The sequence below is a fragment of the Phascolarctos cinereus genome, unplaced genomic scaffold (assembly GCF_003287225.1).
Source record: "Phascolarctos cinereus isolate Bilbo 61053 unplaced genomic scaffold, phaCin_HiC Scaffold_1;HRSCAF=81, whole genome shotgun sequence".
In the NCBI taxonomy this organism is placed as follows: Eukaryota; Metazoa; Chordata; class Mammalia; order Diprotodontia; family Phascolarctidae; genus Phascolarctos; species Phascolarctos cinereus.
This window is the reverse complement of record NW_027555514.1, coordinates 132,317,248-132,329,747: the sequence shown is the minus strand read 5'-3', so window position 1 is coordinate 132,329,747 and position 12,500 is coordinate 132,317,248. Positions and strand designations below refer to the sequence as shown.

At 32.5% G+C, this 12,500-nt stretch overlaps 1 protein-coding gene across 2 annotated transcripts in view; it reads left to right on the top strand.

Annotated features, from left to right (window-relative positions):
• Positions 1 to 12,500, top strand: part of FOXP2 (forkhead box P2) — a 699,815-nt gene that overhangs the window by 635,858 nt on the left and 51,457 nt on the right. For both annotated transcript variants that reach the window (XM_078154200.1, XM_078154192.1), the window contains exons 9-10: positions 7,463 to 7,676; positions 9,492 to 9,596. In XM_078154200.1, the coding sequence (XP_078010326.1) occupies positions 7,463 to 7,676; positions 9,492 to 9,596 (319 nt within the window). The remainder of the gene's footprint in view (positions 1 to 7,462; positions 7,677 to 9,491; positions 9,597 to 12,500) is intronic.

Below are 12,500 nucleotides of genomic sequence, written 5' to 3'. Positions count from 1 at the left end.
TGGAGTGGAATACTGAGAACAACCAAAACAGGAGGTTTTTTTTTTAATCCTAATTTAGCAAAATAGGAGGATCCAAGAAGAGAAAAGGACCACTTACTCAGAATAGGTGGCACAATGATGCTAAGGTATCTTTGAAAGAACGCTGAATCTGCAGTTAAAGGACCTTCAAATCCTAGCTTATACATTTCCTACCTCTGTGATCTTAAGCAAGTCATTAAACCTCTCAAAGCCTCACTTTCCTCAACTTTCAAATGGTGAGATTGGGCTAGATGAAAGTTCTCTTCCAGTTTTAAACCTAATGATCTTATTATCCTGTGACATGTCTCTCAGGCCCATAACTCATGCTAAGGCAGTTACCTTTTTTTGGCCTTCATTATCCAGATCATTGTATCTGTGTATATATATGTGTGTGTGTGTGTGTGTGTGTGTGTGTGTACACACACACATACATACATATATATATATATACATATGTGTAGGTATACATATATATGTACATAATATATATATTCACACATATATGTGTGTGTGAATGAGTATGTGTGTATACATACATTTGGAAAACTTAAAATTCCTCAGGAAGACAGCATGGTGTCATAGAAAGAGCATTGAATTCTAAGCCCAGCTCTTCCATTTGGTACCTGTACTATCTTAAGCAAGTCACTTGCCCGCCATGGGCCTCAGTTCTCTTATCTATTTAATAAAAAAGCTGAAGGTGACTTCTGAGGTCCCTTCCAGTTTCATTGTGTTCTTGTAAAATAAGAATGCAATTATCTTATGGCTTACTCTTGGTTTTAGTTCACTTCTGTAATTACAATAAAACTGATTTCACCTCCCCCTTTTCCCCTCATTTCCACTAAATACTAAGAGTTATGAAATTCATGAGGGTGGAAAGTGTGATAAATATGCTGAATTTTAAAACCCTGGATAGTCACAGAAAATCTTACATTTTGAATAAGACAAAATAAAATAATTCATATATTTTACTTGTGCCAGATTAGCATCACTTGTCCTAATGATCCAGTGTAAAAGACCAAAATACTTTGTTGACTTCTTTCACCATGGATTGCCTTAATGCCAGGTGCACCATGTAACTCAGAGGAAATAAATCTAGTTCAGGTTTCCTCAAATAGATTAGCTTTAATGAACTGGGCTAATTAAAACATTTGCTGCTCTTCTGACTGCTAGTTTTACATAAATACAGCATAAAACATGGGATTTGTGTTTTTAAATATGAAACCTGTATTCATAACTGGTAGGCCAGCATCCTGGAATTACAAAGAAGAATTATTAGCCTTTATTTTTACTATCTTTAAAAAAAAAAAAGATACACAGATTCTCTCTCTCTCTCCCCTTCCCTCCATTCTTCCCCCCCACACACACAGAGAAATTAGATTATTCCTGAATCATACATGTACATATCAAAGACTACTTTTTTCTCAATTATCTAAGTAATTTAGCATTTTATGTGTATTATTAATTCCCTACTTTGTTTTACCTGGACACACAGTAGAAAATTAATAAATTTTTAATAAATTATTTTTGGTTGGTTAATTGGTAACTGTCTTATTACCATACAGGTGTTCATACTTGGTTATGATTTTTCATTACAGCTTAAAACATTTGAAAATTATTCATTTCAGTATACTGAAAAATTAAAGTTCACTGTCACTCTGATTCATTCACTACTAGCCTTTGTTTCAGTTAACTCTTGTTTTTATGTTTCCTATATGTACATACAGCATACACACTCTAAAGCTTTTTAGAATGATGGCTCAGTGCATTATTTTTTTGTTGTAGTTGTAAACCAGAAATTTTTTTTGGTGGATACTCAGACCTATGATTTCATCAGTGGAGAGAACTCAGCATGTGCAGATTTCTTCCACTAATGAAGATCATCAGTTATCTTCTCTGGAACTTACAATCTTAGATCACTGACTCAAGCAATGAAAGGCTGATTGCCTTGGTTATGATCACACTTGCAACAGGTGTGTCAGAAGTAAGACTTAAACCCATGTCTTCCTGATTCCAAGACCCAACCCTCTATCCACTACCCCACACTGTCTCTTGCTTCCAAAGAATCTAAAGCCATTTAGTTCAGTCTGGATATACCTTCTGTGCAAATCAGAAATTCTTGTTGAGGCACAAGCATATTCCTCTGTTATGATCAAATTATATATGCATGTGTGTATGTGTACATATACACATATATACATATCCACACACAGACTATATATGCATATATGTACACATACATGTATTTTGGGGGTTTTGAGAGAATAAAAGTACTATATGAAGGGCAAGTAGGTGGCACAGTGGATAGAGCACCAGCCCTGGATCTAGAAGGACCTGAGTTCAAATCCGGCCTAAGACACATAACACTAGCTGTGTGACCCTGGGCAAGTCACTTAACCCCACTGCCTAGCGCCCCCCCCAAAAAAAGAAAAACAAAAGTATGTGAAAGCTCTGATGATGATGATACTCTAAAGGGTGAAAGGACTGCTAAATATAAATTAGAGATCAGAGAGAAATGATACACTTAGAATAAACCATGTGTGTGCGTGTGTGTGTATGTGTGTGTATGTGTGTGTATTCTTGGAACATGAAATTTCATCTTAATAACGCAAGTGAAAAAGCCGATCTATTGAAAAGTCATTATAGATTAAAAAAAATTTTTCATAAACTCAGAAAAATGTTACCCCATAAGAGGCCCTTGGAAATAATCCAATTTAACAGCCTTATTTAATAAACTGAAGCCCAAAGAAGCATCTCACCTAGAATTAAAAAACTAGTCAGATGCAGGTCTCTTGATTCCCATGTTCTTTCTATTTTTTTAAAGGAAAAATAATTTATTTCATTAATGACTTATCAAGTATAGATAGAGCAGGCTTGTAGGTATGTACGTAATAATGTTTTCAGCTAGTGTGTAGAACTGGCCTTAAAGTTCAATTGTTGACAAACAAACTTAAAAAAATTACTGAATACTACATTGCTCTGATAATATCTCTCACATACTTTACAGAGTTATATGAATAGGGTGGGGCATGGGGTTACTGCATCTCTAACTGAATATAAATTCAAAATGTACTTAAGTGCAGAAGATTCAAATAATGTAGAAAAAATATCACCAATTCAAAAGAATGGGATGGAGGCCAGTCCAGCAGCAAAAAGTCTGTGTGGTGGTATACATTTAAAGAAATGAAGTTTTATGATCTCCAAATAAGGTCCTTATTCAAAAGAACTTATAAGATCAGATAAAGTTATATTATAGTATATGTAATCTATATATAATGTATATAAATTATGTTATAATTTATATACATTATGTAGAAAAAGTCTGAGTTATATTTTTAATAATTACTGGACTCAAAAACTGAAAATAAAGGGGAAAAACCCTTAGTTGTTTTTAAACAAACAAAAACCCCCAACAATTTTAGATAAGATTACCTTCAAAGAAAGAGACTGAAAATTATTTCAGAGAATCATTTCACTTCTCTGGATCTCAGTTTCTTCATCTCTAAAATGAAAGGGTTGAACTAGATAATGTCTGAGGTTTCTTCCAATTCTAATATTCTGTGATTACATATACTATGTTTGAATCAACTTATCAGATGAGATAATGTATGTAAAGTGCCTTGTAAACCCCAAAGTACTATATAATCGTCAGTTATTTTCATCATCATTTAAAATCTGAATTAGTGGAGTCTGAATTAATGATGTATTGTGATATTAGGTTATATATGTAATGTTACATGAAAGAATCAATGAGTAATTCTCCTAGAGTTATTCTACTCCTGGCAAAAAAAAAAAAGTACCCTTAATTGATCATGCTGGTAATGTAGATAAATAAATCAAAAATTACTTAACCCAAGGAAGAGCTCACCAAATGGTCATCAGAACTATCAAGGATAGTGATAAAAATTAAATTATTCATCTTCATTGACAAAAGAATACAAAGAAATGTGTAAATTGTAGCAGAAATTTTTAGGATACTAAGCATCATTTATCTATATTCTAAATGGATTCATATGTAAAACTGAGTAAACTCACTTGTTATATATACTTTTTAAAAAAGTTATCTTTCCAAGACTGATTAGGTAAACTCCTGTCCTTGAAAAAAAATGAGTTAGATTAATTCTATAGTTCCTTTCACCCTTCTGTGTCTACCCAGTGAAAACTCATGAAATGCAATAATATAGATTAATTGATAAAAATCACATATGATGTTCACTAATTTCAGTTAACAGTCAAAAACATTCATTTCGCCTTAGCAACTTTTTATCCACAAACAACATCACATCTCAAGGGAAGGTTTAGGTAATGAGATAAAATGCTTTATTGCTAATGTTGCCAAAGTAATCTCCTCCTGAGGTCATTTATACTCCTTTCTTCCCTTTACCTACTACATATGAGAGAGCCTTTCTACCCACCGATTAGGTTTGATTCAATCATTGATTTATGAAACTCTATAGAGAGAACCTATCCATAGCACTTTGACAGCACCCTATGAAAAAGATGGAGTAATCAAGACTAATTGGTCATAGAATTTAAAGTAGAAACCTACTGCCTTTGAAAGGTAAGTAGAAACAACCTCTAAGCTTTTCATCCATTTTCAGAACAAGACCTGAGTTTATTAACATTAGTAACTTGCGTAGTTCCTAAGAGTGACTTGAAACCATTTAACTAAGAGATGAGCAGTTATTAGCCAATAAATTTAAATTGGAAATAATGAGAAGTCTAGCACATGTTAATTGTATTACTACCACTTATCATTTATTAGCTGTTGTATTCAGTAAACAGTGTCCTTAGATTGCTTATACCTTGTGGCCATATAACTTCCATACTTGGAACCCAGGTGGGTGTGAGTAGTGTATGTCAGTTTTAATTGTAGCTTAATTAATCATTATATGAAATTAAGTGTACAGTTGATTGTGGGAAGCTGTAGTGAATCACATCAATATAGAAAAAATATGACTCATATATATTAAATATATACATGTGTATATGTGTGAATATATACATGATATGTATATACATATATATATTATATATATGTATATACATATCATGTATGTATATACATATATATTATATATATGTGCTACATATGGCATCAGAAGCTTCCTAATTTGAGTAAAACTATTTACTTCAACACACCAGAAAGACTGATATTAAGATGATATAATTTAGTAAATATCTGTGTGCACAGACAGGAGTTACACCATCTCAAGCACCTTTTTATCCATGTCTTGTTATAAGGCTATTAAGCTTTGTCAGTTCTTTAAAATTCATTCATTCACTTATTCAACAACAACCATTTCTTAAACAATCACTATGTGCAAAGCACTGTGCTAGATGCTGGGGATACCTAACACTTAGGAACCATTGCTTGGATTATTAGCTTATCCACATTACTATGTTTCACTAAAATCTCATAATTATTCTGTCACTTCTAAAATTTAAGAAAACAATCATCAGTAATAATTAGAAATTGGTTGTTACAAGTTTTGGGAATTTTACAATTTGGTTATTATGCACTTTTCCTTTTTAAGTATATTAAAATTTCTTTACTTAGATTGCAGTTCCTTGCATTAGTCAGAAAGAGGGAAGCAGACAGTCAGGATCATAGTCACCTAATTAAAACAAAGCAAAAGTTTTACTGCATATTAGCTGGATGTCATATCAAAGTGGATTTTCTGCCCTGTCTGAATAATTGTCTCAATCTACCTCTTCACAGATTATATACATACTGTATAAGTAATCACATATACATATTTTCACATTGTTTTGCAGTCTTCATTCAGTTGTAATTTTTTTTAGCATTGATAATAAGGTTGGTTTTTTTTCTAAGATCATGTGGAAATTAATTGATTTTTTAAAAAAAGACTTTTGGAAACATAGATTTTTTTGTCCCTTGAAAGTTTCAGATTATGCTATATATATTCAAGCTATATAACCTTCAATCTAACAATCATATATACAACATTAGGATAGGTAGATTCTGCTGATCAGTTGGTCCAAAGTCATAGCTAGAATAGTTTAAGGTCCTCTCTCTCTCTGTATGTATGTATGTACGTATGTATGTATGTACGTACGTATGTATGTACGTGTGTATATATGTATACACACATACATACATATATGTATGTATATATGTGTGTATATGTATATATGTGTGTGTACATGTATGTGTGTGTGTGTGTATAGATACAGCCATATTCTAATTTTGTCCTTGTATTCATTTCATTGACTGTAGAATGAACCTTTTCCTGGTTTTAAATCCTATGTAAGTTGTTTGATCAAATCACCTTCCGAATTAGTCACTGAAAACATAAGTTTGAAGATTTTATTATGTTCTTACTTTATACCATTGATAAACAATGAAGATATAAATAGAAAAAGACAGCCCTTGCTCTAAAGGGCCCTTTAAGTGAGAACAACACATGTAGATAAAGTCAGCTGCAGGGTGGATAGCACATCCTGGAGATGTGCACAATAGGGCAGCTGGCAGAGCCTTTAAATTCTTAAGATACATGAAGTGAGTATCTCATAGGAGCAGCTCACCACCATTGGAAAGGAGGAAATTGATCCAGGGTTGGAGTGAAGAGGATATTCTGATTTTTGTCTGGCAAGTATGGGGATGAGAATCAGCTGAGCCAGGAAGGGAAAACATTGGCAGAAAGTTTAAGGGGTGAGGGTGTCTGCAGCAGGGAAGAGAAAGAGGAGTCCTCCTCAGTGCCAGCTCTGGCTGGGGCAGCCTAGGAAGAAGGAAAAGTTGGGCTCCCCTTAATGCCAGGTTTGTAGCAAAATAGTTTGTCTTAATCCATATAAATATTAGGTGTACTTGAATTACACACAGATGGTTTTATTGGATACTTGAACCCCAAGAAGAGTGCTAAAAATGTCCGGTTTAGTTATTTTGCTGTTAACTGAAAGACCCAGATAATAGCCACATCTCCTCTATAGTTTGTGTATAATAGAAACAGAATTGATTCTGTGTGTGAGTGTGGGTATGGGGGTGTATTTTAAACTGAAAAGAAAAACAATGCCTGGGTAATAATTGTGATCTCCATTTTTCCTTCCCCTTTCATTTCCGATTAAGAAGTCACTTCCAGTTCAGCTCTTTTTGAAATTCCAGTATTAGGGACAATAATAAAAATTTTTATGAATATTTAATAATTACTTTTTGAATAAAACTTACTTCTTTTTTGACCTTTAGTCATGCCATAAAAATGATCTTAACTATCTTAAAATTGATGGTCTTCAACAAAAAATACTGGGAACAAGAGAAAAGCAATTAGATTTACTGTGTACTGATGGAGTAAAATGATTTTTAAACTTATTGATTGTACAGGGAAGTAATCATCACCTTTACTGTTGGCATTAATCCATTAATAACCTTGAGCTCATTATATGAAACTTTTATTTTGTTATATTAGTGGGGCTCTCCTTCTTTTTGTAGCTGGCTTAAGTCCTGCTGAGATTCAGCAGTTATGGAAAGAAGTGACTGGAGTTCACAGTATGGAAGACAATGGCATTAAACATGGAGGGCTAGACCTCACTACTAACAATTCCTCCTCTACTACCTCCTCCACCACTTCCAAAGCATCACCACCAATAACTCATCATTCTATAGTGAATGGACAGTCTTCAGTTCTAAATGCAAGGCGAGACAGGTAATTCTGATGGGATTTCTACTGTGCTTATCTATCACAAAGCTTTAGGTTTTTTTCTTTGATAAAACTAGAAATAAAAACTAGTTTCTTAATGCCAAAATGTACAGTGGGAAGAAATAAATACAAAGCCCAATGAACTGTGAACTATTTTTCTTTCTTTTAAAAAAAGAAGGTAAAATATCTACAGGCAAGACATTACAGGTGGGTGTTTTGTCTACAGAAAAAATAATTTCAAACTAACTGTGAATCAGGATTTTTTTCTAAAGGAATTTTAAAAGTGAAGTGTTGTGGGCCAGTTTGATGTTCTTTGCTATGAGAAATTTGCAACCATGTGCACTGTGTATTTACATACCATATATACATACACAAATTTAAACTAGAACAACTATGTATACCTATGTTCATATATGGTTTTGTAAGTTTAAAAAAATAGTTGGACAGTTTTAAAACTATATATGAAATATCAATAATATAGGTACCTTTTAATATATGTATTAAGAATATTTTCATGGTAATACCTAAGACATGATTTATAAGAAAATGATCTGCCTACAGCTACAACAAAAACCATGTAAATACTTCAACATGGAGTTAAAACTACTATAGGAATAATCTGACCATGAAAAAAATTCCTGTGAGGGGAAAATGGTTTTGAGAGGATGTTACTAGGACTGATTACTGTTTATGGGTAATTTCTAAACTTTCTATTTTATTTCGGTCCTGTAGAAAAAAATCATAGTGTAAGGTAACCCATATACCACCATCAACTTCTGTTAACTTTTACATATATTTATAGGTTATGTCATGTTACTTTAAAAATTTATTTTAAATTTTCAATTTAAATAGTTTAACCTTAACACCTTTTTTCTAGCTGTAATATAGAAATTTTGAATTTCTTAGCAAACTAAATAGCCTATTACACCATGCCTATTACAGCAACAATACACATATTTAGTAGTTTGATTAGATTGAGAATAATCTGTTACAAGGACAGGTGTAACAAACTTTTGATCATAAACACTTTTCCCCCCAAAGAAATAGGACGTTCAATTTTTGCACTACTTTTAGTAATGCATTATATATTGAGCCTATCTCAAGTTCTCCTTTGAGTATCCAGCATTTTTTTCATGAATAGTTTTTGTAAGATGGCATGCATATGAATGCTTTCATACTACTGTTTTAATTGAAATTAGTTTGATGATTTTACATTAGAGAAATTGGGTGATTTCTCAAGGATCTGTAGTTGATATACTTAGTGATGAAAAATTTGTAATTACATACAGATAATACAAGCTGTTTCAAAATGGAATCCATTTTTTTTAAAAAAGCCATTTGTAACTAATAGATATGAGATAAACACACATAATATGAAACAATTTAAATTACCTAAAAGGTGCCTATCTTCTTATAGTAGAATGTACCAAATATTTTATAGTAACATTTGTAATACTTAAATATTTGTTTCCGCATCTGTGTGTGTGTTAACTTGACCACAACTGAATATACATATTTTTTATTTATAGGTAAAATGTTACAATAAGGTCATATGGCAGAATTAGCATATGGTATTATACAGTCATCTTAGTTTTTCATCCTTTATTAACAGTCGTCTTTGGCTCTATTTCTTCTCTAATTGGAACATCATCTAGCCTTGGCAGTTGAACTATTCAATAGAACGATTAAATTTTTCTGACTACTCTGAGCTGAATTGACCTGTTTTGACCTGTTTGTCACTGATCGTAACCTGACAGGCGCTAGCAGCCTCCAACGATTATGGCTTCTGAGATGAATCTGACGCTGTTTCTTTTGCTACAGCTCGTCACATGAGGAGACTGGGGCCTCTCATACACTCTATGGCCATGGAGTTTGCAAATGGCCTGGCTGTGAAAGCATTTGTGAAGATTTTGGACAGTTTTTAAAGTAGGTTTCTTTTTCTTCCTTGGATAGGTTGTTTGCTAAAAGTTCAGGAAAAACAAAGATAGAAAGTAAAGTTTCACCATTAAGAATTCTACAAGTTATATATATTTTCTCAACCACTGGAAAGCCATAGCCATTAGTAGAAGGTCAAAATCATCATCCTCTACTTCATATTCAAAACTTCTAGGGTTTTCAGAAGGCATATTCTCTTTCTGTTCACCTCTAAATATCATCATTAATTTTGGAAAAGATGCAATTCATATGAAAACCAGTTTCCCTTCTAATTTTCAAATTTTGCATAAGAATTCCATGAAAAAATGTCAGAAATGTTATGAGTGTTTTCAGAAAAGTCTGTAAGTTCTCACATGGGGGAATTATAGCAATAGATTTTATTTTCCTTTTGTTAAACCTTCTTAGGGTATCCTGTAATCTCCTGGTGCGTCATACATATGATGACATCACTTCAAATTCACAGAACTACAATTACAAATTAGGCAATTAATCAAGCTGACTAGTTGAATGAAGAAACAACAGGCTTATGTTAAAGGTTCTACTTGTTGCTGACACATTAAAAAAAGCAGAATTTGGGCAGTATGTTATATACATTCTCTGGTTATTTGAGATCAAAATATTTTTGAATGTTGAATTTTCACATACTGTGATTTTTATTTTAAAAAACATAAATGAGTATTATTAGATAGTATGGGACATGTTTTGGAGAGCTTTTTTTACGTGTCCATTTTTAGCATATAGCAGATCTACATGAAAGCTACAGATAAGCTTATGGAGATGAGTAACTTCACAGGATGAGTCTCTTATGTTGTCATGGTGCAGCTAACAGGGTGAATGAACTGTTTCATGCTTCATCAACAATTAAGTTAATTAGCTCATTTGAAATTGCACTGCTTTGTTGCCAGGATGTTGGCAGAAACATCAAAAAGATGTGTTTACAAATGGTAGACTACAGGGTATAGAGCAAGAGCACCTTAACAACAAGCCACAAGCGCTCAGCATCATAATAACTTTAGAACTGAAGTACAGTAAGGCTTGAGCTAGGCATTTTTTAACTCTTTCCTCCTCTTTGAGATATTAAGAGAAAAAGAACTTATCAAGGCTTCTATAGATAATTTCTTTGTTACTCTTTATAAAAGACATTCTTTGGGTAAAGGCACTTTCATTTTAAAATATCTCAGTGCTGTTACATCAAAATGATCTTGATTTGTGATTTCTGTTTAGAGAGAGGTTTTTTGTGTAAATATCAAAAAATGATTCAGTATCAAATAGAATTTCTTATTCTAAGCATAAATAGGCTACACTTCTAAAATGTTGGTGTGTGCAGAGAGAATTGGTTTTTATAAGTACTTTCATACTTCCGAACTATAGGGCTTCTAATTCTTTGGCAAGCATTTTGAGATTCATCCAATCATATTTCCTGTTACAATTCCCAATCAAACAAGCCATTTTGAAAAATTTCACTACTACTTCCCTAAGTCACACTAAAATGGGAGAGAGCATCATAGAAACATCACACTCATCACTTATTTCAGCACCCTGTATTTTTCCTTCTGGCAGAATCCAAAGGAAACCTTTGAGACAAAATGTGTATCTTTCCTGCAATTTGATTTTTTTTTTAAATTACTGTACTTGGAAAAGTTGAAGCACTATTGTGTGTATCTCATATATTTACACATTTTATATTGCTACTAACATACATCAATGTTCACCCTCATATTAGCATTCATTCAACTTTTCATGCCAATGAAAACCCCATTACAATTAAAAACATTTCCTTTCAATTAAATTTCAACTTTTAGTCCATAGACTGACCATTTTTTTCCAATCCATTAACTTTATAGGATGACAGAACTAATGGCTGTAGTTTATAAGGGCTTGCTCCTAGTCCATTCTTTGTTATAGTATTTTAGGTTCCCTGATTTGAAGCAGTGTGATAACCTATGTTAGTATAGTTAATGCAAATAAACTGTCCTGAAATGAAATATTAATGAGACATGTTCTCCAAATTCAGTGCTGTGGTTTTTTTGTGACATGCTATGAGAAGTTTGAGGAGACTGTGGCTTATGAAGTGAATTATAACATCTATGTTAAGAAAATAGTTTACCTAGAAGCTTTGTGGATGTTGTGGTGATAGAAGGGTGGGGGAGGGTTGAAACTCAACTGTGCAGAGGCATCTGAGAAAGAGGATTAAAAAACAGTGGCTTTGCTTCCCTTTTATAACAACAGGAAGGATTTTGAATAAAGGGAAGAATAACTTACAGTAAATGGCTCCTACCAGTGTAGGCATCTCGATTTTTGTTTACCCTATGAGTTGTCTCATAAATTGATTTCAAGTATTATTGTTCCTTAATAATTCTAGAAGAATTATTGCTTAATTTTACCAAGTAGAAACAATTCATACTTTAAATAAACTTCCATCACCTTTAAGTTTTAGATAAATTTTCTATGATTGCCTTTAACATATAACAGAAAACTTTTCATTATTAATTGTTGGATTCTACCCCATGTTGGTAAACAATATACAATTATAGTGACTGTGAAGAAGTCTTAGTCCGTATTCTCACACTATATCTTGAGCCAAACCTGTTTAGTTCCTTTATCTTTTTAACCCAATCTGAATAATGTTGTTAGGTGAAAATATATATATATATATATATATATATATATATATATATATATATATATATATATATATATATACACACACACACACATATATATACACATATATATATATGTATATATATATGTATATGTGCATATATGTATGTACATATGTATGTGTGGTGATTGTTACTGCCTAGTCTGTTCATCAGAGGCACTGCTTTCAAGAGAAGAAAGACACATGAGAAATAATATCCTTATATAACTGTTAAGGATGAAGACAAGAGT